We start from the raw sequence: 25,875 nt of genomic DNA, 5'->3' as shown, positions 1-25,875 counted from the left end.
AGGTCAGTTTATAGAATTTTTCTTTTGTGACCTAATCTCTGAATTACGCTTTTAAAAAAATTTAAACCAGTGTTCATGGGTTACATTCATCCTAAACAATATGTGCTGATCAGTATGAAAGGAGGATAACATGAATCTCACATACACGTTTGCATCACCCCTACCAGTAAGACCTAGCAAGTGACAATTCTAGGGTTCTTGCACTGGTATCTTTTGCCATAAAAATGATTAAACTGCTGTTGAGCTGAAATTGGAACTGAAATATAACGTTGGATCACTTACATAATAAACTTTGATTTAATCATGAAAGATTCAAAGCTTCATTTCCACACAGACAAAAACGAGAGGTTCTGTGTCCTCTTCCGGATCTGTGGTGTGTTGTACTCTCATTGCATTTTGTTTTTCCTCTAATTTGATTGTAAGCAAATACAAACATACTTTTAGTTCTAAACATAGAAATTCTTCTGATGAAGCACAAGGAAGACCTGAGCAAACAACTCTCTGAGGAAAAGGTAAAATTAATTCACCCAACCCAAGTTCTGGTCCCTTCATGTTGAAGCCTTTCCATCTCTGACTACTCTTCCCACCCCTGAAGGCCTTTTCATCCCTCAGGAGGTGCTGATGGCATTGTCAGTGTATTGCTCTTACGCTGGGGCATCCTGGGCCACACACACTGTCCCCCGGTTCTCTCCCCCTGAGGCTCACCTCCCCGTGGAGGACCATCCCTCAGTGGCTCCGCCTTCAGCCTTTTGGCTGGGCTGGGAGCTGGCCCTCCAGAAATACCTGGTCCTGCTACAAGGTCAGGTCAGGGCCCCGGGACAGCACAGCTATCTCCAGGCTGAAAAAGTAAGGTCTTTCCAAAATGAGTAAGGGGTTAATGTCTTCCAGGAGACAGACATTTGCATAATGTTCTCCCTCTTCTCTGAACTCTTTCTGTCATGCAGCTTTCAAGTGGAGTTGTAAAATACACTGATATTTACCAGAAGACAAGCATCATCCATGATTTTCTTTTCCCCGCTCATTTTGCTGTTTTACAGCTGAAGTAATATTCAACAACTATACACAGTGGTTTCTGTGTACGGCGCTAGTTTGCCCTTGTGAACTCTTGAACAAGGCTGAAAACCTAGCAGTAATGGGCCCTTTGGCAAGAGCTGGGAAAATCATGTTCTTTAGTCCCATTCACATTGGTGTGCGGTGCTTATCAGATGTGACACACCACTTACAGATGCAGGGGATGTTTGATATTGCCAGAAGATCAGTAAATGTGAGTCACTGCCATAATTTTCCTCAGTCAGGAATTAATACTACCATGTTATTAGTATGAAGGAAGTGCTGGGAAGGTTCCCAAACATGACACAAATGGACAGTTTTCTTCCCAGTCTCCAAATTCTCCCAGATGCCACTGAACAGACACAAAACATATCCATGGGCATACAAATGGATGCATTTAAAACTTTTTTTTCTCCCTATAGTATGTGATAGAGTGAAAATACTGGAAACAAATTCAGGAGGGGATAGGTATTAGCGACGCTTGAAACCTGCTTTCCAATTTAAGGTAAAATCAAAAGAGTACTTAATCTTCTTTTCCCAGTTTTTTGTTCTCCATATTATAAATCCTTCTTAAAAACTTGAACCATGGCATGTTATTTTGACTCAAAGGGAAAAAGCAAATCCACTTGATGTGTACTTTCAGCTTCTGCTTTCAGACTGCAGTTTATCTTGAACATTAGTTTATAAATCTCAGTTTAAGATACATTTAAGCACTACATTCCAATGACTTATTCTGAAAGTTTTTCTGGAGTACAGACTTAAAAACAGCTAGAAAAAGAAAATGCTATCTTTCCATTCCTCTAGGCCTACATACATATACAACTAATCTCAATCCCTGACACTTGCCATCGCAACTAAATCAGGAAGCGATTTCTACCCATAATGGTGTTTATTTTAATAGCATGCGGGTGGATATGTTTTAGGGTAAATTCCAAGGAGAAATATAGAGGTGAATGGAGTTGTTCTCCTGATTAATAATAAAGAGAACTACACAATAAGACCATCAAAATGACTTATCGAGACTTGCAATTTCAGTGATGAAGTTTTTTAAATTATACAGGAAGAATTTTGAGATTCACTTGCCTATACTTGTACTGATCATGAGGAAGGCCTATGCAGACATTGAAGACCAACACTTTCCACAGGTGTCCATACTTTGCAGCACTCTTGAAACAAGATGCGATACAGAAAAACCTATGATGATGGCTTGGATTAGCGAATGCTGCCCATCAGGGAAAACTTCAGTATAGCTATACTATGATTTATACTGTGCATTTCCAGATGCATGCATCCACCTTTCCCCTCTGAACAATATAGTCGAACAATGTAGTTGCTAGTTGGTGTGCAGGTGCCCAGATCTCCTGAACCTCTTAAAAAATCTATTCCCATTCTGGGACAGGCTTTCCAGTGTGCTCCAGAGGAGAAGTACGGACGCAGAAATTTCACCAAGCAACACCACAAATTCCACATGTACGCCACAGGAAAAAACAAAAACAAAAACAAAAAAAAACCTCATGTTAACACAAAGCAGAAGCTGATCCTCGGTGCTGAATAGAGAGGGAGGTACATATCATGCTTTGGAGGTCAAAAACGCTCAGACTACATGACACCAAAGCACACATTCTGGCAGATCCCAAACATAAAACTTTCATTGAAAACTATGCATCATATTCAAGCAATACAACTCTAGCAATGCCATCTATGTACAAAAACATTACTGTACAGCAGATAAGCCTAGTTTTTGGCTGATTCAAGAGCTGCGAGTAAACAAGACAAATTGCTTCTCAGTCTCCTTGGAAAAGGTACCTTCTCTATTTTTTGCTTCAGGTGCAAACAGCACGTTTAAGAAAAGCAAAGCCCCATATTAAGGTATTATTTTCCACAGCGAGATTCAGGGATTATTTTCTACCCATGACAAAAATTCTTCAGTAGGGTGCTTGGCCTCTGCTGCAGAGCAGGTAAGGGACTGAAACAATACACCCCTCATTTACCAAAGTTAATTGAAAGTGGGAGAAAAGGAGAAAAAGTTAACAGCATTTCTGAAATCCCAGGAACTTGACAGTGACATACATTCCTATCTCATGTGCCTCTGAGAAGAGGTCATGCTGCCTAGAGTAAATAACAGCTTGTAATTTGCAAGGAGGATACCCAGCAGCAGCACCGTGAGATACATGTGATAATGTGATTTACAGGACCAGCAAATAATTTGCAGACGTACTGTGCTGCATTAACAGTCCAGGTTAAGAGTGTGCTGCAACTTTTCCCTCGAAGGTACAGAAGGTGAAAGATTTGTGATATCTTTAAATGCAACAAAGGGAAGTACAGAGGGAGGAGGGAGGAGACTCCTGCTGAGATGTTGTGATAAATTATTAAAACTTCTTTTTAATGTTGATGCTACTCTTTAACCTCAGATCACAATACTGACAGCAGAGACAAACTGAAAGTGCTATTAAAGCTGTGATAAACAAACCACGCTGTGGCAATACTTGTAAGAAAAAAAAAAAAATCCTGGGGTGCATCCAATCAGTAACATCAAGAAGCAACCAGGGAGAAAACATCAAGCTATCTACAAACCACGGTCCCTCAGTCCAAATATTTATGAGATAACATTTATGCTCACTGAGTTATTTGATTATGAGACCTCGATAACCCATGTTTTCCATAAACAAATGTCACGCAAGGAAGCAAAACAAAGTGAACTTTATGAAAAGGCACATTTAGTGAACTGTTCACAGCACATATAAGGTAAATCTTCCCAGCAGTTCTTAGAAGAGGAAAATGGATTGCTCCCTTCAAAAATCATAAGTGTTTTCTCAGCACAGCATTTTTTTCGATAAAGTTAATGCAATTTATCTTTATTAACACATCAACACTGATATAGCCAGTCAGCCAATTAGTGCTGCTGGCAGTGCACTTCACAATATTCATGTAGTCTAAAAAAAAAATGTCTGTCTAGTCATTTTTACCACACACACTAACAATTCTGCACTCAAAATCAGTTGCTTGTTTGCTTTCTCTCCTCTTCTTTTAAAGCACTATAACACCCTATGCTGGGGGGGAACATTTCTTGCAACAAAACTACAAGCATCTGTCCCAGAGTCTCCATAATGAAAGTAACAATCTAAATTCCCATAGTACAAAAGAAAAAAAAAAAAGAAAAAAGAAAAAAAAAAACACCAAAACCACCAGTTACTAAAGGGCAGGCATTTGTTTGTATAAAGGCCTTAAATGTTATTCTGTTAATAATAAAATGCAAAGTAAAATTCCTGCAAGGAATATATGCCTTACCGAGTCAGCCAAGCAAACTAACAAGAAAACAAATTAAAATCCATGCTCCCTTTTCAGTACCCTATTTCAAGTCCACACAGTAACCTGAAATCTTAGTCATTCACAACAGCATAGGTATTTACCTTAGAGCATCCTTAAGTCAGCTTCGTAAAATCTTACCCAAATATCCATTATAAAACTTTTTCTTTCCACTTACCCCCCTTCCAGTGTTTGCCTTTGGTCCTGCTAAGCTTGCTCAGGGTTGGTCCAGAGAAGAGCAACATCAAAATGAAAAGAAGTTCAAGCATAGTGATTTTCCCCTGTTTCACTGATGATAACATTTCCACAAGTTATTTTCCAAAAAAAAATATCTTACATCTTCTACCCCACTTTCTGCATACTCTGCTTGCTTAAGGAGGAGTTATTAATCACAGGAAAATCAGAGCAAGGAGTAGCTTTGCTATCCTTAGATGTTGAAGTAATATCTCAGTGATGTAGCCCTGAGGAAAGCCACATTTCTCACTGATCTGGTTTCTCCCACACAACATGCAGCCAGCACCGCTGCTACTATAGTAGCTATAAAATAATTTCTGCTCTCACTTTGGTTTCTGTGGGAATATATTCCTCAGCTTGCAGAGTGAGCTTGATTGAAAATGATAAAAACAGTAATGCTCGTGTCCAGCAAAAAAGAGAAAAGATGTCAGGATTGTGAAAAAAGATGAGAAGCAGTTGTACTGACAGCTTTAAGCCTGACTGTCTGATCCTAATAGCCGTGCAACCAACCAAATTGCTCTTTTAAGAGTAATAAGGCTTCAGTGAAAGCTGGTGTCACTGCCACTTGGGTAGGTAGTGCAGGGCTCAAAAATCACCAAGGAATCTGCTCGAGATAACGACTGCCACAGTCCTGGCTCAGAGCAGCGAGGGCTGAGCAGAATACAGTATGCACAGAGAGCATTTAATCTCTATTGTGTGCAGCAGATTTCCTGCCTTACACTGTGCAACTGCTTAGGACTTTTGACTGCAGTTTATCAATGTTTTTGCTTATACTTTAAACAACAGTGCAAGCTTTGATACACTAATCATTTATAGCATTTCTGAAGTAATTGCAGCACAGAAAACTGGGTGCTTTCACACACCCCCTCCCCTTTTTTTCTTAAAGTAGCAAACAGGAAGAACAGATCCTTAGCTCTAGAGCAGTAATCTTTTCAGTGCACAGAGCAGCTATGAATTTTATATTTTCACACTGTCTGTCCTTAGGTTCCCATAAATCCTGGGGCTAAGGGTGTGGAGAGAGAGGGAAATAGAAAGGGGACTTTCAGAAGTACAGATTTTTGAAATAATATATTCCGGCACAATTTTGCATTTAATATTTGTTGATACTGCCACAGCAAGAGCACAGCTACCTACATCTCTGGATGTCTGTTCATATTTAAGTATGTCAAAACTGGATCAGTAAACACAACACTTTCTGCACAACATTTAGGATTTTCACAGGAGGCATTCGGATTCACAACATTCAGACTTCATGGAGTAAACAGTTTTGAGATGTCCAGTATGCCCAGTAACTTAAATTCATCTAACAGCTTGGCATTTAGTTGTGTCCATATAAGCATTTAGTACTCAAATCAATGAGCCACAAACCCTGTGTTGTAGATTTATATAAATAAAAAATCAATGTCCTTAGAATGACAAAGCAACTATGGCCATAAATTCCCTGAAGTTATCACGTTTTTAACCAGGGACATGATGCCCTTTTCAGTGCAACATTAAAAAGATGATATTAATAAATCTGAAGCTTTGCTTGTTTGTCTGAATAAAGAATGATATTTTGACTGGCGGAGACAACCATGAACTTCTAATACAAATACAAACAGCATGGAACATCACAAACAAGGAAATACTAGGACTCCGCCACTAACACATCAACTGTGAAAGATCTTTTATTTTCTCTTTAAGTTCTAAAATATATTTATGGGCTAGTTAGAGGACTTAACGTTTGCATTTAGACAGAGAACAAATGCATGCTAATGTACAATGATTTTTTATCCCTCTGTGCATTAATTTTTAAAAGTTGTAAGACATCTTACCAGACGCTGGGTCTGATATACCAAGGCTGATATTTATGGCTCTTAGTTGCCAAAAATTAGGTCGGTATCTACCATGTAGAGGCACTAAGCTGAAGCTTCTTAAGTTAAAATTCTCAATCAAGTCATTCTTAATCACCAGTCTCATAGCTAATAATTAAAACACCATTTCTTCTATTTCTCTCCCAACTGTTAGTGAAACAAGGCACATGTTTGTGTTCATTTTGATTGCCTCTATAACATTCCTCTAAACCTAGAACAATATTGCCATGATGAAGCATTAAAAAAAAATAAATCAAGAGTTCGTATTACTAGGTTTGAAACTTTTTGTCTAGATAACCAAACAGCCTTAAACTAAAAATAAACAAACCCCTCATGTATCCGTATGCAAATTCATTAACTTGGATTTTGAATCAGAAAGGAAAAACCTACAATGCCCAAAACATATGATAGTATCAATCAAGTCCTAACAAGATCGTTCTCTTGCCTGTCTCTGCAGCCTTCTGTCACTTCTGCCTCCTTCTGTACTTTCTTCACACCATCTTGCTTTGAAATTTTGTAGTCCCCTGTAAAAGTTACTGACCTATTTCTAAACCTACCCATATGAAAGCCAGTTTCTGTGGGGAAACCTGTTTCCAATGGTGGTGGGCATCCTTAAAATTATCCCCTTAGTTCCTATACTGCAGAAGAATTCAACTTGTCCAGCCTGGGTATCTTGCATTTTCAACACTAATGAAAGTATTGGCTGTTGGAAGGATTGCGAGTTTCAGTCAGCTTCCCACCAGCTCTGACACATGCCTCGAGCAGCCTTAGCAGGATCAGGTATAGCTTGAGCAGCAGGTCAAGTGATGTGGCAGGAGAAGGCAAGGGCTACCCAATACAAGAGCAAAAGGGATGCCATCACAGCTGCTGGTCATGGGCTTGTCTGGTTCAGTTTATTGCCTAGAGAGCCCAGACTTTCACTCTGCTGATGGTTTTCTGCCTTATTTTACAAAAGGTAAGTCATTAAATCCACTTTGTTTATATTAAGAGTGAGCGGGCAGACCTTCAGGGAGACACAGAAAAAGCGTTGTCACTTCTTATGAAATTTAGTATGGTTTTTAATGTCCTCATTTCTAGGTTCATAAGAATTTCAGTTTTCCAGAGTTGAAATGCCTCCAGAGAAAAGATATAGTTTCATGAAAGATTATACAAACGTTATAGGTTGAAACATCAGAAAGACAAATAAAATGAACCCAACATTTATTTTTCCTTCAAGTATCAGAATTTTTAAGTCAACATCATGTTTTAGAGATGTAAAAGAACTGATTTGTAATTCTATTTCATGCTCTGAATTTGCAATACTGGAAAGAAAGATAAAAGTAAGCTACTACCTTCATGTCTGTTACCATTACAGGAAAAACTCCGATGAGAACTACAAGGGGCAAACCATCTCATTAGAGCTGTATGTCCATGATTTCCAAACAGTCCTTGCCAAGATCCCTTACACCCTCCAAGGGACTTCACAACAGCTTGCACTGGTCACAAGTATGTACAACTTTTTAAGCACAAAAGAACTCTTACATTAAGAGAGACCAAACGCCTATCTAGTCTAGTATCTATTCTTCAGTAGTGTTCAGCTGCAGATTCTTATGGGAAAAATACAATAATTTAAGAAAGCATTAATGGAGGTTACCATTTGTGCAGCTTTCTACTCTCATGAAAGGCTTTAAGACTTCTGAACTAGAGACTCCATCACAGCTATAAAGTTTCATTAGACAATGACAGACCTATACTTCTTGACTTTGTTTAGTTCCTTTTCAGAGTCATTTAAGTTTTTCTCCACCCCACCAACACTGACCCTGAGTCCCTCGCAATGAGTTCTACATATTTAATAACTTGTGGCCTGTAAAACACATTTCCTCTTGCTTCTTTGGAAAGTATACTCGATAATTTTATTGAGATATTTTTGGTTTTCCATCATGAAAACTATAAATCATTACTTCTGTTCATCTTTCCCCATATTATGCTTTTCCATCATATCCTCTCTTCAGACAACTTATTCCAGTTAGAAGAGTCCTACCCTACTCTCCCCATACTAAAGATTTTCCATACTTATAATCATCCTTACTGCCTTTATCTCAAGGATATCCAGTTCTAGTTTGCTCATTACATGATGAAGTCAAAAGGAAAGCCTGCAGTATTTAAGATGCATTATCAGTCGCATATTCCTTCCCTCATTCTGCTCATGGAGCCAAAGGGCAGCAACTAATGTCAAGCTGGAGTTACGTTTATAAAAGTCTACAAAATTAATAGATACAGTGATTCTTTTAAGTAACAATTTTAAGATGTATCCTCAGTGGAAGCATACATCAACCTAAATAACCAACGATCATAGGGATGTTCAGAAAGAAAAAAAAAATGCCAAGTTGGTTTAATCTGCAGTTGTTGTATCTGGTTATTTTAGTCACCCTTCCTTGCCATATTATTTTTTTACTAATTACTACTTGGTAGAAAATACTACTGGTATAAGCTCTTGGTTAAAACCTGCAAGCCTGAATAAACAGCAACAATAACTTCACTGAAGTTTAAATATCAGAGCCCCCAGGCAAGACGCTCTTTTAAGGATGGTATCTTGAAGAAGTCTGCAGCTCACAACGTATAAGAAGGATAGATAGAAGCCTTGACTGCTTACTTGTTAAAATACTCTCTAGCTCTTTATATTTGCCAGCCAGATTCCATTTAGCTATGGGGATAAGATCCTTCATTACTTGCAAGGAATAACACTGAGACCAAAACCAGCATTTAACAGCACGGGCATTTTTCGTGTTTGGATTTCCTAGCACTTTTTAGTTGTAGTATTGTCTAACATTGAAACATACTAAGGAAGAGCCTTCATTCTTCCCATTTCATAGTGCTGGAAAATCTAAATAAAAGTGTAAAGAGATTGCAGAAAAGTTTTGAGTGTTTAGAGAATTAGGATTAAGATGAGAAGGACTGGAAACAGAAAGCGATATGGACCTCCCCTCCAAGAAGTTACAACTACTGTATTTTGTCCTACATATCTCTGTTCCCATTCTCCCACAGATTCCATACAGACAGTTTTTGGCAGTATATAAATGCCCATGACTTAATCAACTTTGTAAAAGGAATATAATCAACACTAAATGCTACAAGATGGAAATATTGCATCCTACATTTGTAGGCATGAAGAATATTTTTCCACTGTCTGCCTCACCATACACAGAGGCACAAGTTGCCATAAGCCATAATTAATTCAGTTCTTTTTAGGCATGAAAATTGTTTTGATTTTAAATACTTTTAGCTTAGGGCATTCTAAATATCTGTGGAAATCTCCTGGGGATTTCTATTAGACACAGACACCAATGGAAACAACATTTTTGGATACTTGCAATATACTACATTGCCAAAGAAATAAACTGCCTTTTTAAAAGAAAAATCTATTTGAAATTCTGTCCAGTTCATGTGCTTTCCAATAAACCAGTACTTGCCCCCCCAAAATCCCAAACAATTATGGCCTTATTTACCTCTTTTATAGTATTGAAAAATTCCTAGTATATTTGCTATTTTACTGCAACCCATTTGGTCTCACTGTACAGAACTGGGAAGCTTATGCAAAATACAACTATGAAATCACCTGTAACAACACACAGGAGCAAATGCTACTTATCCAACGAGAAAGGGAAAATTCAAATAGAATAATTAAGGGCAAAGCAACTTGCAGCTGAAGAAGATAACAGGATAAGTTTTCGCAAAACTTAAGTAGAGTAATAGTTCTGCTTTGAAAGTACTTGAACTATCATACCAAAACACCTTTCTTCTGTAGGCCTATTTCTGTGTAATGGTTATGAAGACGAGATAGAAAAGTTGAAAAGTACTAGTTCATGCGTATGGGAATTATAGCCTGCCTACTCTGACTTAAAGGCTCTGATTTGTCAATAAACAAATTCTGTTTTTTTGCTCACAAGGAAAAATAAGTCAGGCTCACATTTCATTTTAAAATAAAGCCTTAAATCCAGGAGCCTTGAAGCTTTTCATGTGTTTCCCAGTTTACAGTCTTCTGTGGGATTATTTAAGACCCATTCATTTTAAATCATACTATGCACAATTTTGAAACCACAAACTACTGAGCTGTTCCTGTCTCCCTGCTTCCAATTAATTTTTGAAGCACTTTGCATTGCAATGACCAACAGCCCCATTAGGTAGACTCAACTAACATCAGCCAATCAAATATCTCTGGATGTAATCTGCAGAAATTAAACATGGAAAATACAAGGTAAATAGCAGACTATTTTGCATAATAAAGATGAAGGAGGAAAAGTGTTTGTTTTTTTTTGTTGTTTTGTTTTTTTAATAGAATTAGAGAATTAGATAGGAATTGGAAAGTAAGATCAGAAAGGAGGGCCAAGACGTAGCAGAGATCATTCAGGAAATACTGCTGGTGACAAGAGATAACGTCTGCTTTCTCTGAACAAATATCGATCCGGTACATTTTATGTTTCAGATGCCTCCAGTGTTGCTGAAGGTGTCAGGTTTCAGGTGACTTGAAACAATGAAACCCTGACTAATTGCAGTTATTAAAGATAGTAGCTTGTTTTTCCTTTTATGCGGTACTGAAGTTTCCCTGAGGACATAACCAAGACAAAAGATGTAGCAGTGATTCTACACTTTTGTCTGGCTTCTGATGTGCTCAAGTGAAGAATCTCATTTGTAAGCTGAGAGCCTAGATAAAATCAAAAGTACAAACAATTACCAGACAAGGGTGTAACATGCCAGTATAAAAAATGTACAGAAATGCCACACTGCTCATACACCTGCAGCTTGAAATACTGAAGTAGCTGTCTGCAGACATCCAAATCTGCAATTCACTGGCAAAAGAATGAAGATGGTTGGGACGGCTGGGCTGAATTGTTTGCTTGCCACAGTCAAGCCTACAACAAGCATGGCAGAAAGGAAAATGGCAACAGCGATACACCTGTTTCCATCCTTCATTAAATTTTTGGAACACAAAACCAAAACAGAGGGTTGTTGTAGCTCTAAGAATCCATAAGTGTCCTCCCAAGGCAGCAAGCACTGTATAATCTGCCTTTATTTGAAATACTGAGACCACCACTACACAAACTACTACTAAGCAAATATCTGCTGTTGCACTTAAAATGCATTTGGATTTAATTGCAATTTATGTTTTCAAACTGTTTTTGCATACAGTGGTGCAAAACCAAATATTCATTAAGGATAAGTTCAAGTTCCACATTCATCCTTTCTCTTTTGATTTTTTTAACAATAAAAATATTGAGAAATATACACCTCTATTCTGCAAAATACGGCCCCAAAGCCTTTTTTGCTGGTGGTGTAAAATACTTACACTACAGTATCAATGGGCTACATATGCCCAGCTGTGCTGGAGGTGAACCCAAACTATGTGACTATCCACAGTACCTACACACATTGGATGTGGGTGGTTTTGTTTCTGGAAGATTCTGTGCAGGGAAGCAGAACTGGATCAGCATTCACAGTTGAGATGTGGACACAGCAATCTTGAGACACTTACCACGGTAGGTATCTGCCAATCACAGGCAGTCCTGAATTCATTCAGCTAGGTCTGCTGCCCTTAGTAATAAAGGCATTTATTTCTATTAGCACTGCAGAGCCAACACCAACAAAACAACACAGACTGCATTCAAATGCAGCTCGCGCATCACTCATTGTTTGATAATTACATTCCAGTGCCAGGGCCAAAGTCATTTTTTATCCCAAGCAACCCCACTGGACTATAACCAAGGCCAGAGGGTACATACAATGAGATTATATAGGTATAAATGAGGGCATCATTTGACCTGCAAAAATTTTTATTAATGGTGCTGATTCACAATGGAAAAATCTTAATAAGGCTATAATCCTAGCCCCAGTCTATTCTCTATGATATTGGAAAATATAACTTACTATTCATGAACTGAGAAAAAATGATATGCAAGTCATTCTGAGGTGAGTTTATCCCCAATCCCACCCTTCCATGACAATTGTTAGAGTATCCCACTTTTGACCGAAGGAACACTTTAAAAGCATGGCTTTGTAACAAAAGCATAATCTCTTCTTACGATGGCTTTTGTCATGACAGTTAGCTGCCTTTCCCTCTCACTCAGTACGTAAGAACGATTCTCCCTTTAACCAATTAAAATTACTAAACAACCACATGAATGTTTGACTGAAGGTGGCTCGCAGATGAGTTGTACAAAACCAGTGCATGTCAAAAGATCAGACATGGAGGCAGAACACTGTTACTGCTGTTACAGGGTCAAACACCTGGAGCAAAACTAAAGTTGGGTTATTTCTCTCTACCTGGCTGTTCTGTGCTGCAGGCTCAGTAAAGGTGGCCTTATAAGCATGGCTGAATAAAACAATTTATAATAAGGTTTTTGCCTACAGTGTTGTAAGGTTGTGTTATAGGAACACAGTAGGAAGAAATGTGATCTTTCATTGGTTTCACTTCAGTGACTAGGGCCAGATGACAGTGGATAATCAGCATGGGCTGTAATTTTTCATAGCACTATAACATGTAGCAGCTTCCTAAGACAAATAGGCACAACAGCAGAGCACTGCCCAAGGAAGCAGAACAAGTCAGTCTCTAAGGTCCAGGTGTTCACACACGTGTGCATGCATTTGCACACGTACGGCAGTGTGCCAAATGTACGCTGAACACGCCTTACTCAGAGGTTGAACAAAACTATAAAAAGGCATCTAAATTATGTGAATAAATGCAACACACTTCAGTACCTTTTCCTGGCACATTGCTTTTATTAAGGTCATTGCCTATATGTTTAACAGCTAATAATTTTGTTCTTTCCCTCAGCACGGCAAATTCTGCCCTTTGCAGCGACAGTCACCATAGCTCCAAACAACACATTACAGATGTACCCAAAGGGAGGAAACTGTTTTAAAAGGGAGAGATGCAGTGCAAATGACTGGAAACATCATCCCACATCTGAGAAGAGTTTTCACTACAGAATAGTTCCTGAATGCTAGAGGCCTCTAAACTTTACAATACCGAGATTATAACCCAGACTGTGCACCTTCTGCATTATGCAGTAATTTCTAGTGGGGTCCTGCCACCCTGATCCACTCTGCAGTCACCAACCAAAACATGGATGCTGCCTGCAACACGAAGCAAAGGGTGCTCTACTGTATGCTATCATGTTGTAACAACACGTCTTCCCTTTTCTGTTACGTTATGAACAGCAGTACTAAGTCAGAAATGCTCAATTCTTATAATGCTGGAACTCTTCTAAATTCCTGGTCAATCAGAATCATCTGGTTATACCTGCATAAAAATTTAATCAGTGAAGCTGTACAGTTGATCTGATATCAAGATTTAGGCAGAGACAGGCCCTGCTTTTCATCTGAGGCACTTAAATTGCACCAATGTATTCTGTTTCTTCACCTTGTCCCTCTCACTCTGCCAGGAGCCCCAGATCATTGTCCTGGCTGATAGCCTTGAAAGCCACCTGAAATCTATGAAGGCAAATGGAATGCTCTTGCTGACTTCCATGAAATTTAGATCACTCACACAATCTTCAGCTTAAAAGTCAGTGTAATTTACACTACTAATTGAACAATTAGAAGTCCATCCATCTGAGCTCACATTGAAAAAAACAGTTTTTCTCCTCCAAGTTGAGTTAGCCTTATCAGATGTGGCTGCATAAAGCTTCCCTATAACTCTGAAATCAATTGTCATATGCTCTCTCCCAGCTTTTCCCACATCTGCCTTTAGCAATTTAAGTCTCATTCCCTCTGTGAAACAGGCAATAAATCACATCCACAGTATTGAGTGAAAAATAAATCATAAACTTTGGAAAACAACCAGAAGTTTGTAAAATAATTTTAAGAGGGATTGTCTTTCATTTGTAAAGTAAGGGAAAACTGAGTGTTGGGAAGGGGTTGGTGTTGTGTATGTGATCAAAGGCTCCTTAAATAGGTCCAAGTAAGGCTTTGCATGTTGTTTTTTGTTTGTTTGTTTGTTTGTTTTATACCTTTAAAACTATAAGAAAACTCTGATATGCCTAATTAGTCCTCAAGGAGGAACACACCTGTTGAGCAATAATGTCTTTTAAATTCAAGTATAACTGGCCAGAGCTTTTCCTGCATCAAAAATCTGAAGCTATGACTCCACATTCTTGTTCCTTCAAAACATGAGACCATCAGAAACCCATATCCAAATACTCACAGAGAATGATTTTCCCTCATCCTGACATTTCTTTAACAACTTCCATAAACAAAAAGCACAGTGCATCATTCCATCACTAGATTGGTACAGTAATGTTTCAAGTCTGAGAGGAAACCTCTAATCCTTAAGCTTCATGAAATGTACTGACTGCTCCTATAGATTTCTTCTAATTATTATATCTTTTCTTGTATCTTCCTATGTCTTTTAAGATATTGGAACATATGTTTTATAATTCTGAAATTAACCATTTTTTTCCAAAACATAAAGTCAGAAGACTTATCACATTTTTACCAAAAATGGTATTTCAAGAAAGATAGTTTGGAGCCAGGAAGTTATCAGAAGAACATATTATCCAAAGAACAGTTTTGCTTTTTAAGATCACCTTTGTGTTTCCAAAGGGGTGAGGGTGGGGGGAATTCAAACATTAGAAACAAAAGAAGTTACCATTTTCTAAAATCACTTATGAAAAAATGAATGTGGTTTCATTTAATAAAACTAACTGGAGTCTAAACAAGACTGATATTCAGAAAGATGTTCCATCTACAGCATAGATTGTTTTATTTATATAATTCATATTTGTTGTAGATATAGTTTTCATCTCATACCATCAGAATTACTGAGTGAAAAATACAATCTCTAGCTTTACAATAAATACTTTTGAGTTTGAGCATCAACTTTCAAAAGGTATTTGCAACTGTTATTCTCACTTAGCCATCCTTTTAGAATGTCTGTAAGGCTAAAGATAGAAGCAACAATTTTTCTAAGATTATTTAAAAATTTAGAAGTCAGTAGAGTGCTGTGCTTAAAAATTCTACTTGCATTTTATCTGTCACTGAGTTTGCCCTAATTGTCCACTATTGTGATAATGTCTGAGTTGAATACTGTATGTCTGTATGTATGTTAGCACCCAGCAATTAACTCAGCAATAATTATATACTATTTCTGACCTCTTTGTGTAGCTAGCAGAGTATTTTTTTTGGTTTTGTGTGTTGCTTTTTTTTTTAAATACATCTTCAACTTTAAGTAATTCACAAAAGTAGAAAAACAGAGTTTAAGAAATATAGGAAACAATTATTAACTTTTCTACTAATGCCTTATACGTTTATAAACTGGAAGGATTTGCATCTACATTGTGATTTACATGCATTAAGTTTGAATTATAACACCATTCCTTGACAACCTTTGTTCTTTCTGCTGCTCATTGAATGATTTCATAACTGATCCTGTAATTTCTATGACACTGATTTTTATTTTTATTTTAAGGAACTATTTATTAAATGCATTTCTATAAGTAGGCAAAGTGTTTAAAGGTTTTTGATCTTGCACTAGCTTTCTTCACTGAAATACCTTTCCTCATTGTAATGTTATCAAATAACAGAGACATAATGCTATCTATCTCAAGCAATTCGTGCAATTGATGAAGAAAACACAGGTAACATTTCTCAGTACTGCATTGGTTTGGTTGCTTACTTATTCATCTCATTTTAGCGTTTTCTGAAATGAGAGATGTTTCATGATTAGAAATATTTATAAACGAAGAGATCTAATTTCTCCCACTGGTATATGCACAGAAGACTCATTGAAGTTAAATGTCAAAAAGAATAAATTTAAAATACTGATTCTAGCAAAATCGTAAAAACGTATATATTTGCATCTCTCTACATGCAAGCCATGTGTAGTTCATTAACATTATATGTCAGCAAGGTTGCAGGTCAGTTTAGAAATCCAATTGCAAATCAAGGGAAAACTACTTTCAAATGACATCTGGCTTGACCTTTAAACCCTCATAATCTAGAGCAAATCAGATCGTTAAATTATAAACCAAAATTAAATTTATGATTAATAGAGTTCAGAAAATGAATTGTAATGGATAACTGGGCTTTATCCGGTCCATGGAATATTCATGAGCAGATCACAGCTCCATGGGTTTTCTTGATACGTTTTTAAAAAGATCTCAAAGCTTCTCATCCATGGGTTCACATCAAAGCTGAAGTTCAGATGTAGTAAGAGAGCTCCTACTGCTATGTTATCTGCTTGCTGAACAGAGAAGCAAAGAAGGACGTCTAACTCAGAGTGGAAGTCAATTCAGGTTTCAGTCTTAATGGAGGCAAAGACAAAAAAGTGGTCTGCTGGACCAGTTGTCAGACCCATGGCTTGGCACTGTTTCAGATATGTACATGGGTGGGGTCTGTGAATTACCTACTTGATTTGTGTGACCTACATACTGTAGATGAGGTTTACATCTGTTTCAGCGCTCCTCACAACACACAAAAAACTTAGTTCTTTTTTCTGTGAGGAACAGGATTTTGCTGACCAGATATGAGGCAACAAGTAGGCAATTCTTAGGTGAGCTCCCAGGCTTCTCACTTTTAGAGCAAGTGCAAGTGAAACAAGAAGAAACCTTGATCAATATGTGTGCCAACTAGAATTTATAGTTACAACACGGTACTCTGCTAACTTATCAGAATTAGCCGTAGTCCTTTACAATAATTACCCTACATCAGAGCATGGGCAGTACTGAAAAATAACATGACTGAATTTTTTAAATGATGATTCCACTTTTCATATGAGAAAACAGCAGCAACAAAAAGCCAGTATGATATTGTAGAGCAGATTACGTACCGATCTGAGATGATAATTCAAAAACTTTTATGCTGCACCTATAGGACTTCCAGATGCAGAGTCTGGGTAACCTATATGCAAATAAAAACTTATTACTATGTGGCTGCTTCAGAAAATGGAGTTATGATGTAGACCGTACTCTAATGCAAGTTGTAAGCAGATGTTTCCCGTAGGCTTGCATTCAAGATAACTGTAGAAATACTTTAATAAGTATAAAAACGTTGTCAGACTTTGGCTCTTGTATTGTTGTCATAGCAGATGTCCTTTTATTCTTTATGTTAATCTATCTGTATACTTACATAGCTTTTATCACCGTAGTACATGCACAATTTCTAATCTCTTAAGGATTTTTTTTCTTACAATATGTGAAAGAATGGACAGTTTACAAACAATTGAAACAAAAACTAAACTTGGAGACTTGGATGCTTTTGTGGCTGAATTCATGATTCACCATGAAGAAACCAATCTCCCTTAACAATTGCAATGGATTTTACTCAAAGCCATATATGGCTTTCATTTAAGGATGCAGATTATCAAGTACATGACAAGCACAAGTCAGATCTGTCAGGTCAACCATGAGTAATTTAAGAATGAGTTTATACCCACTGTTGAAGTGACCTGTTTTAGGACTCATGCTTTAGATCAGCTCAGAGCCTGAGATATAATGATATTGCCACCTTATCCTTCACAGCAGAGTGCTCTAATTTCAGGACTACTTAGGGAAGCTTGCAGTACTCAGACAACACAAAACCTTTTCAAATAGTTAATTTAAGTCTTTGGCATATTTACCCTACAGTACATAGTATCAACATTTTCTACATAAGAAATTGCTGCAGCAATCTTACAGAATTTCAGGGCTAGAAAAACACAAAGAAATCACTACACAGTGCATGGACTCCTTCCCATCCCTGGAGTCCTTGAAACAGTAGTAGTGCATGGCTAAAATATCATAAAGTGTAGTTTGGAGTAGATAGAATAATAGGTCAGATAAACTTCTGTCATGTGTCAACTCTTCTATCCAGAGTTTTTTATTCATTTTTCAAGTAGAGGAATTTCAAAAGATGCTTTTATTTTTGATCAAATACTATTTCATACATTTATTACGAATAAAAACATTTTCTTGTTACATAGACTATTTTTTTTCTTACCTATCAGAGATTAAATTTACTTTAACACGTAATAGCATAACCCCCTACACAGTGTTAAGCTAAGTATCCACACCAAGATTTTTTTTCTCTATTCTTTCCTTATTTTTTATTTTCTGAGGAAGGAAATGAATTAAGTAGTTCAAATATCCTAAAATAATAAGTATTATAATAACTTCTAACATTCCTGTGTAGTGATATGCAATAATATTTGGCTTCCCTATACATTTGAAAATGAATGCATATTTAAGTGAGCATTCCTTAAAAGCCCACAAGAATACCGGGCCTTAGCTGCCTAATTTAATGCTAAGCTTCTGTGTTAAAAGGCAAGAAAAGGAAGTGGGTTTTATGAGCTGTGATGGTTCAGGGGAATACTGCAATGCAATGAAGCTAACAGCTGTCCCACTCTGTTCCTTCCTGCCGAGCAGTATCGAGGGCAATGAGCTGTAACAGGTTTGGATATGCTCCCAGTTGACCCTACCAGGGCTGCACTCATGGGCAGCAACAAAAGAGAACAACCAAATGTGACAGCACAGGGGCCACAGGAGAAGGTGCTGAGGGCAAGATCTGGCTGCTGATCCACGCACTTGCTCACGACAAGAATACCAGACAAAAATAAGATAAGGGAATTTGAGCAAGCCAAAAGGAAGCAAAGGATTTCACCAGGTTAGACTTGCAGCTCCTGCATTCCTCTAGAGTCTATTCTGGCTGACACCATGCAGTCTACCTCAGAAGATGTCCAAGCACAATCAAGCCTTAGAACAAGAATAAGTGCAATTAATAATGAACATAAGCAAGACCTAGTAGTCTTAGTGTATTTATTCAGCACTAATATCCATTATTAAACTGAAAATTTGTATACAGGAAAATTAAAATATCCCACAAATGACCAGATATGTTGCTTCCATCATTAGCAAAAACTCACCAGCATATTCTTTTTTTGTTTAAACCTAGAATTCATTTAAATACATTCATTTTTCTATTCCTGTACAAAGGATTTTTATTTTTTTTCTTACAGCACACTCTTTCCTGTGAAGAAGAAACTGGAGGCCTTGGTTTGTTTGCAATATATTTTAAATAACAGCAGGAATGATCATTATTATTATTTACACTTACAACAGTAATCACAGTTTAGCAAATCAGACTATTGCTATATTGTGCAAAACAGCAGAAAATCAGAAAAAACAAGACTCCACCCCAAAACGCAGGCAGTTTTAGACATTTGCATGCAAGGTCTAAATTAGGACCCTGGCAGCCCAAATTTCCTTTTGTAATCAATGGTGAGAGGAGGACCCTGCTGGGGCATATTCAGCTTTCCAGCAGGCTGAGCTGCTCCGTGCCAGCCTCTCTCAGTGATCACAAGGCAGCAGTTCCTAAGCCATTTTTTAGCAGAGCAGGATGCTTTTTGTCTTTTCTCTACTCGTACCATTCCCTGCTGTCCCAAACTCCCTCTACCCTTTTAGCCCTGTTTTCAGACTAAAGCTCCATGCTAGGCACTGTATTTACAACATCAGACCAGGCCAGCCTCTCCTGCCCATCCATAAACACTTCAGGTTGCTGTTTTCCTTGCTCCTCCTTCCTCTGCTCTTCTTCCCCTTCTTCCGTACCCACAAAGGGCAGCAACCACATTTCCCATTGCGACTCTTTATCCCAGACTAACACGCCTGGCAGAGCTGGCTGTGTAGGGAGGAGGAGTGCATCGTGGAGGAAAGCATCAGAGCCGTGTCCCCCTGAGGAGCCGCAGCCTTTTGGAGAGGGCACAGTGCTCCTTGGGGGACTAGCACTGCTGGTCTAGACAGGGGGGTGTTACACAAGGAAGCACGGGCGCTGATCAGAGGGCTGAACGAATGATGTGAGCATATGTCTCCTAATGCTAATTAATTATCCTATGGGTTAAAGGGGACATTGAAATACTAATACTAAATGAGATTGGAAACATACTTCCTGTGAGTTTAATTAGGGCAGTACCTCTCTGATTTCAAATAGTACAACATAATTCCAGAGGACCCTTCCTATCCTCACAAAGGTCAAATGCCATAATTTAATCTGCCACAGTAAAATAATTAATACATTAATGACGTCTTTCTCAACAATGGGCTAACCACAAATTCAACTTTATAAATAGCAACATCAAATCAGTTCACGCAGCTGAATCCTTCTCTTACCAAAAAATAAAAAAATAAAAAAAAAAAAATCACTTGTCTACACTGATTTTATGCAGACACTCATTAGTTTTGCTTCCAGGTAGGGTGGATTGTCAAGTGCTCTTTCTTTTCTTTGAACTGGTGAATACTTTTATTCAGCAGAATAAAAAGGTTCAGCTATGCATGAATTATCCCAATTTTCAGTCACATCACTTACTGCAATTAAACTATAACTGTTGTTTTTTTCTTTAAATTAAAATTAACAGATTCCAAAGGAGGCGTTTTAACTATGACTATAACCGTGACTTGCTATCTCAGAACTTTTCCATTTTCTTGTACACTTTTACGAACAGATTGTATTTAATTCTCCATAAGTGCGATTATTCGACGATAACCCCATTAAAGGTATTATGAGGTAAGACTTTCTTACAGAAAAACAATGCCTGGATTTTTTGAAAAAGAAAAGCAGTTCACATTTAAATACTCGTATCTCTTGTAGCAAAGTTGTTCCCATTTATTAAACTGCCCCTTTTAGAATGGTCACTGTCAGCCAGAAAATCACATTAAGTTCAAGAACAATTGTAATTAGCATTGTCAATCAAAATGGTAGAATAATAGGCACATTAACACAATAACACGTTGATGTATGAAGAAGTGAAGTTCTTGCTGCCTAAGGTAATGCTGTAGTCTGAAAAGAATAATTGCCAACTACTTCAAAGTGCGATAGTGAATTAAGTTTGTTTATAGCATAATTAGAGAGCAAAAATGAAGATATGCATGTGCCAGATTTCAAATTGGCTATTTTCTACCTGCAGTGCTTAGAATGTTCAAATGTCTTCTGTAATGCATTGTACCTTATTATTTTCAGGCACTATATCAAGTTGCATCATGTCACATCCCATTATATTAAATGATATAACAACTCTGTTGAGTTCACCCGGAGGTATCACAATGCTAAAAACGTAAATTAAAGAAAATTAAACTTAGCAGAAGAGTTAATGAAATAAAACTTGGAAAAAAAATCTCAAAGTGTATGTTATATAATTAATATAGTTTCTTGGTGTTTATTCTTTGATCACATTCTTTCCTAGGTATAAGAATGATTCAGAGAGGCCCTCAAGAATTAGACACATACCAAAAAATAAGCCAAGGAGAGTTGCAGGACTAAATTCAAGATATTTTTTGAAAATCTAAGTTTTCTATACTAATTACTGCTTTCAAGAACCCTTTTTTAAAATAAGATATATTTGAAAAATGAGATTCCCAGGTTAGTGTACGGAGAATTCTTGTTGAAACTTGTTCTCTAGTCCTATAATATCTTTCAGAAGGTTTTTTTCCTTTCCTTTCACAGCACCTTTGAAGCAACTTGCTAGGCAGAAAAGACTGTTATCTGTCACCTTCACAATCTCCAAAGAGAGTTAATTATTTTAAATTAGTATTTTGCGTTATGCACAAATACAAGACTTCTATTAACTTTAGCTGCGAGAAAAATGTTAAAGAACCAACATCCCCCCAATAGTGAGAATATCTCAGAAATCACTATAAAAACAACTGACAGACTGAAAAATCACTTAAGAAGCTGATTTGAAAGTAAATGTTAAGTCTATATAAGTAAGAAATTTAGCAGCAAATGCAACCAAAGCTTTTATTTTTTTTTTTTTTAAATCGAACATCACCATTATTAGAAGAATGTGCTGTATAGTTCTTACATAGATAAGGAGTCTGAATCACTGCTTTTAATGCAATGGACAACACAATCATGGACAACATACCATGACAATATAAATAATATATTTTAACATGTAGTAATATAGAAGTCAAGTCTGGTTTAGTTTTCAAGAGCAGTTTTATAATCCTGTTATTTTGAGGCCTTGAACCAAGACAAAGATCCACCTGGATCCCCACCACAACCCTAAAGATGACTTAGAATCTGTTGTTACCAAAAGGAGGAAAAAAAAAAAAAAGGAAGATTCAGGAGAGAAAGTGAAGTCAACCAGCATGAAAATAAATACCTGATTACTGAAACACTGAGATAGCAGCAGGCAGAAAGGAAGCTGTAGTGAAGGTTCAGCTGTTCTCCAGAATGCACCCACAGCCACATTAATTTTGAAATCTTTTGAAATACTGTTCCATATTCCCATGCAATCTAGCAGCAGTTGTGAAAACATCTTTCAATCATTTATAATAGCTTTAAAATTATATAGCACCTTTCATCTAAATGGAGCTGAAAATGTGCTTCTAGCTTTATTCACTAATTTTAGAATTTATAGGTCTTAAAACAAAGAACTCCGTTAGCTAACTTATAAATAAGCTAATTATCATAATGTGACCTAACTACTCTAAGTTGCCTAGACAGCAAAACATACAACTTGAAAACTGCAAAATCACCTGATTCTTTCCTTTATGAGAATCTGCTCAGTTACTTACAGAAATATGAGAGGAGCAACATATAGTAGATTTCCAAAAGAGGCCTTGTTATAGTCAAGTGTAAACTCCAAATTAAAAGGAAATTGTTCTGATTCATCAGAAGTGCAGGTTGTAAGAAGACGTGACCTATCTGGTAACAGCAGCAGAAACCAAGAGGAGAGTGGGAACCAACCTGCTACTTTCACAGCCTGCTGTCACCTTCAGAAAGTGGAAGCACCATTAATAAGCACCCATGTTTGCCCCACAGTTCAGACCATTTATGACTGTATGAGCTGTACCTCCAGTCTGTCCTCAAGTGACATTCCCAGGGAGGATGAAAGCATAGTTTATCAAGGTGAAAGACAAGAGGCTTGGCCCAGGCCTAAGGACATCAGTCCTGGAGCCTCCCAACCAATCTGTAGGCCAGTGGGGGCTTTGGGTAGGCAAGAGCTCCCATGCTCCCCTCAGCCCCCGTACTGATGTTCCAGCTTGGTTCCCAGCCAGTGAAAGGTCCCTGGCTGGCCATTGGGACCCACTTGCTGGCTGGTGGGAACCACCCTGGCTCTACCACTAGCAACTGACTTGGCTTCTGTTGTAGGGAGCACCAACACCTGGAGGCAACGATGACGCTCTAGCAACTGCATCATACTCTATCTTACATTACTATTAACGGTTAACATATCGAAAGTGCCAAGGTATCAAAAGGATTATAAATTTTAAGAATTTAGTCTTTGTGGCCCTCAGATGTTTTTGAAAATCCTTACTCTTCACTTTTAATATATCTTTACCGAAGTCAGTTTCATATTCTCCTCCTGTTGCATTTATCATCTCAACAGGAAACACAACTAAAACAGGAACTGTTGTTTTTATTACCTGTGTTCAAAAAGTCCAGCTCTACTGAGCTTTCCATTGCTAATAAACTACATATCTAAATAAAATCTCTTCAACAACTCTTTTTCATTCTTTGAATGCATCCTTAGAATCAGACAAATAAGTCAATAAAATACAGAATAACTATATGCTTCTGAGTAAGTCTTAGCACCGGCGTGGCTCTTGTGCTTTATTTTCTTTTCACAGTATGCATATTGTTTTGAAATATGAAATGTAAAATTAAGTCAGTAACAGCAGTACTTTACACAATACTAATTCAGTTAGAGGTATTAGGATCCAGGATTGGTATGCAGCTGAGCACAGAAACTATTACATTAAATGCTAGCAGAGACCGTACAAGCTTAAATGAGTCTATGACTATAAATGCAGAATGTGCAAATTAATGTCTGTCTGAGCTAAATTAAAATACAGCCTTGATTTTCTGCAAGATACAACATTTGGCTTAATACAAAAATGTTTTAAATTGTCAAGTTAGAATTGGCTATGGAAGCAAGAAAAGAGCACTGACCAAAGCAAGACCTGTTAAAAATAAAAAATAAAAAAATAAAAAAATAATAAAAAAAAGAAATTCAAGGTATGTGAAGGGTTGAAAAGTAATAAGGTCTGAATGACTTAGTGATGGCTGTCATAAAAATCTGGCAGGGTATTCTATTTACAATATGTAATAAAACTGTCAAACATAGAATTTATAAAAGCATTTGCCCTCGAAAACTAAATCTTTTTGCCAAGGGCAAGTTAATAACCTCTAGAGTTCATTTGAATATATAGGCAAAGAGATGTTTTGACTAATAGAGCATCACAAGGTGAGCACTAGGCAGACTAATAGATGTTGTGACAATGGGATGATCAACAGAAGACAACATCCTGCTGGAATACACCTGAAAAATCTTGTGAACTTTATATTAATCACGACCTGTCACTAATGAGTGCAGGCTGTGCATGTATGTGTAAATGTGTGGGTTTTACTGATTGTGGATTTACACACACAGCAACCTCATGTTAGTTGACACTAAAATAATTCCTCAGATGTTCAGAGAAGATGTTGACTTATGATGTAGAAAAATGAATGCTCAGCTATTGCTCAAGATTATGTGGGGCTTACTGGTTTGAAAGATTTAAGTCACCAACAGATCAGTCAACTTCCAGGATTTTTTCCTCATAAAAATCCTTGCTTGCAAATTAATGTTTTCTTTTTAAATTGAAACCTCAAAAATATAGCTAAATTTAACTTGGAACAGTGTCCTACATTACAAATTATGAATCATCCAGGAAAATGGCTGATACTTAGCCAGAGCACAAAACTGTCTGCAAGTTCAAAGGGAATGAGCAACAAGTAATTCCCATCTTTGTTAGAGGTAAAAAACACATTCAGTACGATGATAATCCCCATTTTAGAAAAATATATTTATTTTAGCCCAAGAAGTAGGGACATTTTTCTGCCCTAAGCTCTGTGTTGCCATACACTATTTATACCTGAGCTAGCTAATTTAAAGCTAGCTTTGGTGATCTCTAAAATACTCTGCAGTCACTGCCATGACTGAAACCTAGACACACTGTGTAACAAGCTATGTTAGTCCCCCTAATATATTGGCAGTCAAGCTTTGCTGGAAAATAAATAAATAAATAAATAAATAAAGCAGAATAGATTCCATTAGACCTACAGGAATTAAAAGCCTACTGCCAGGTATTTCTGTGCAAGGCATTTGGTGCTTCTGCACAAGGAAAAGAGTCCAACTAAATTAGATGAGCTTTAGATTAGGCTTTAGAGCCGTTATCCCCATAGACTTGCTGAGGCAGCAACTAGGAAGGGCTATCCACACAACAGACAGGGAATTTTCCTGTCCACCTAATGAAGTGCTCTTGCTGTGTCCTCGTGGTGGTGCAGATTCTGCTGATTGCAACTTGTACTGGAACAATGTTATTTTACCTGAAACCATAAAACTTTTGCATCAGAAACCAATACAAAAGTTTACCTATCTTTCCAAAATGTCTTTAACATATCATGAAGCAGCCACAAAACCAGAATGAGACGGTTCCAGAATGAG

General features: G+C 37.3%; 1 protein-coding gene across 15 annotated transcripts in view; it reads right to left on the bottom strand.

Annotated features, from left to right (window-relative positions):
• ROBO2 (roundabout guidance receptor 2) overlaps window positions 1-4,893 on the bottom strand; it is a 931,286-nt gene extending 926,393 nt beyond the window's left edge. For 3 of the 15 annotated variants that reach the window (XM_080591494.1, XM_080591497.1, XM_080591487.1), the window contains exon 1: window positions 4,535-4,890. In XM_080591494.1, coding sequence (XP_080447620.1) covers window positions 4,535-4,658 — 124 coding nt within the window. In that variant the 5' untranslated portion in view covers window positions 4,659-4,890. Of the gene's footprint in view, window positions 1-4,534 lie in introns of all 15 variants that reach the window. The other 12 variants (XM_080591486.1, XM_080591485.1, XM_080591508.1 and 9 more) reach the window with 9 other exon arrangements.
• Between the last annotated feature and the right edge of the window lie 20,982 nt (window positions 4,894-25,875).

The sequence above is a fragment of the Anser brachyrhynchus genome (genome assembly GCF_964034855.1).
Source record: "Anser brachyrhynchus genome assembly, chromosome: 1".
Classification (NCBI taxonomy): domain Eukaryota; kingdom Metazoa; phylum Chordata; class Aves; order Anseriformes; family Anatidae; genus Anser; species Anser brachyrhynchus.
This window is presented reverse-complemented; position numbering and strand designations above follow the sequence as displayed.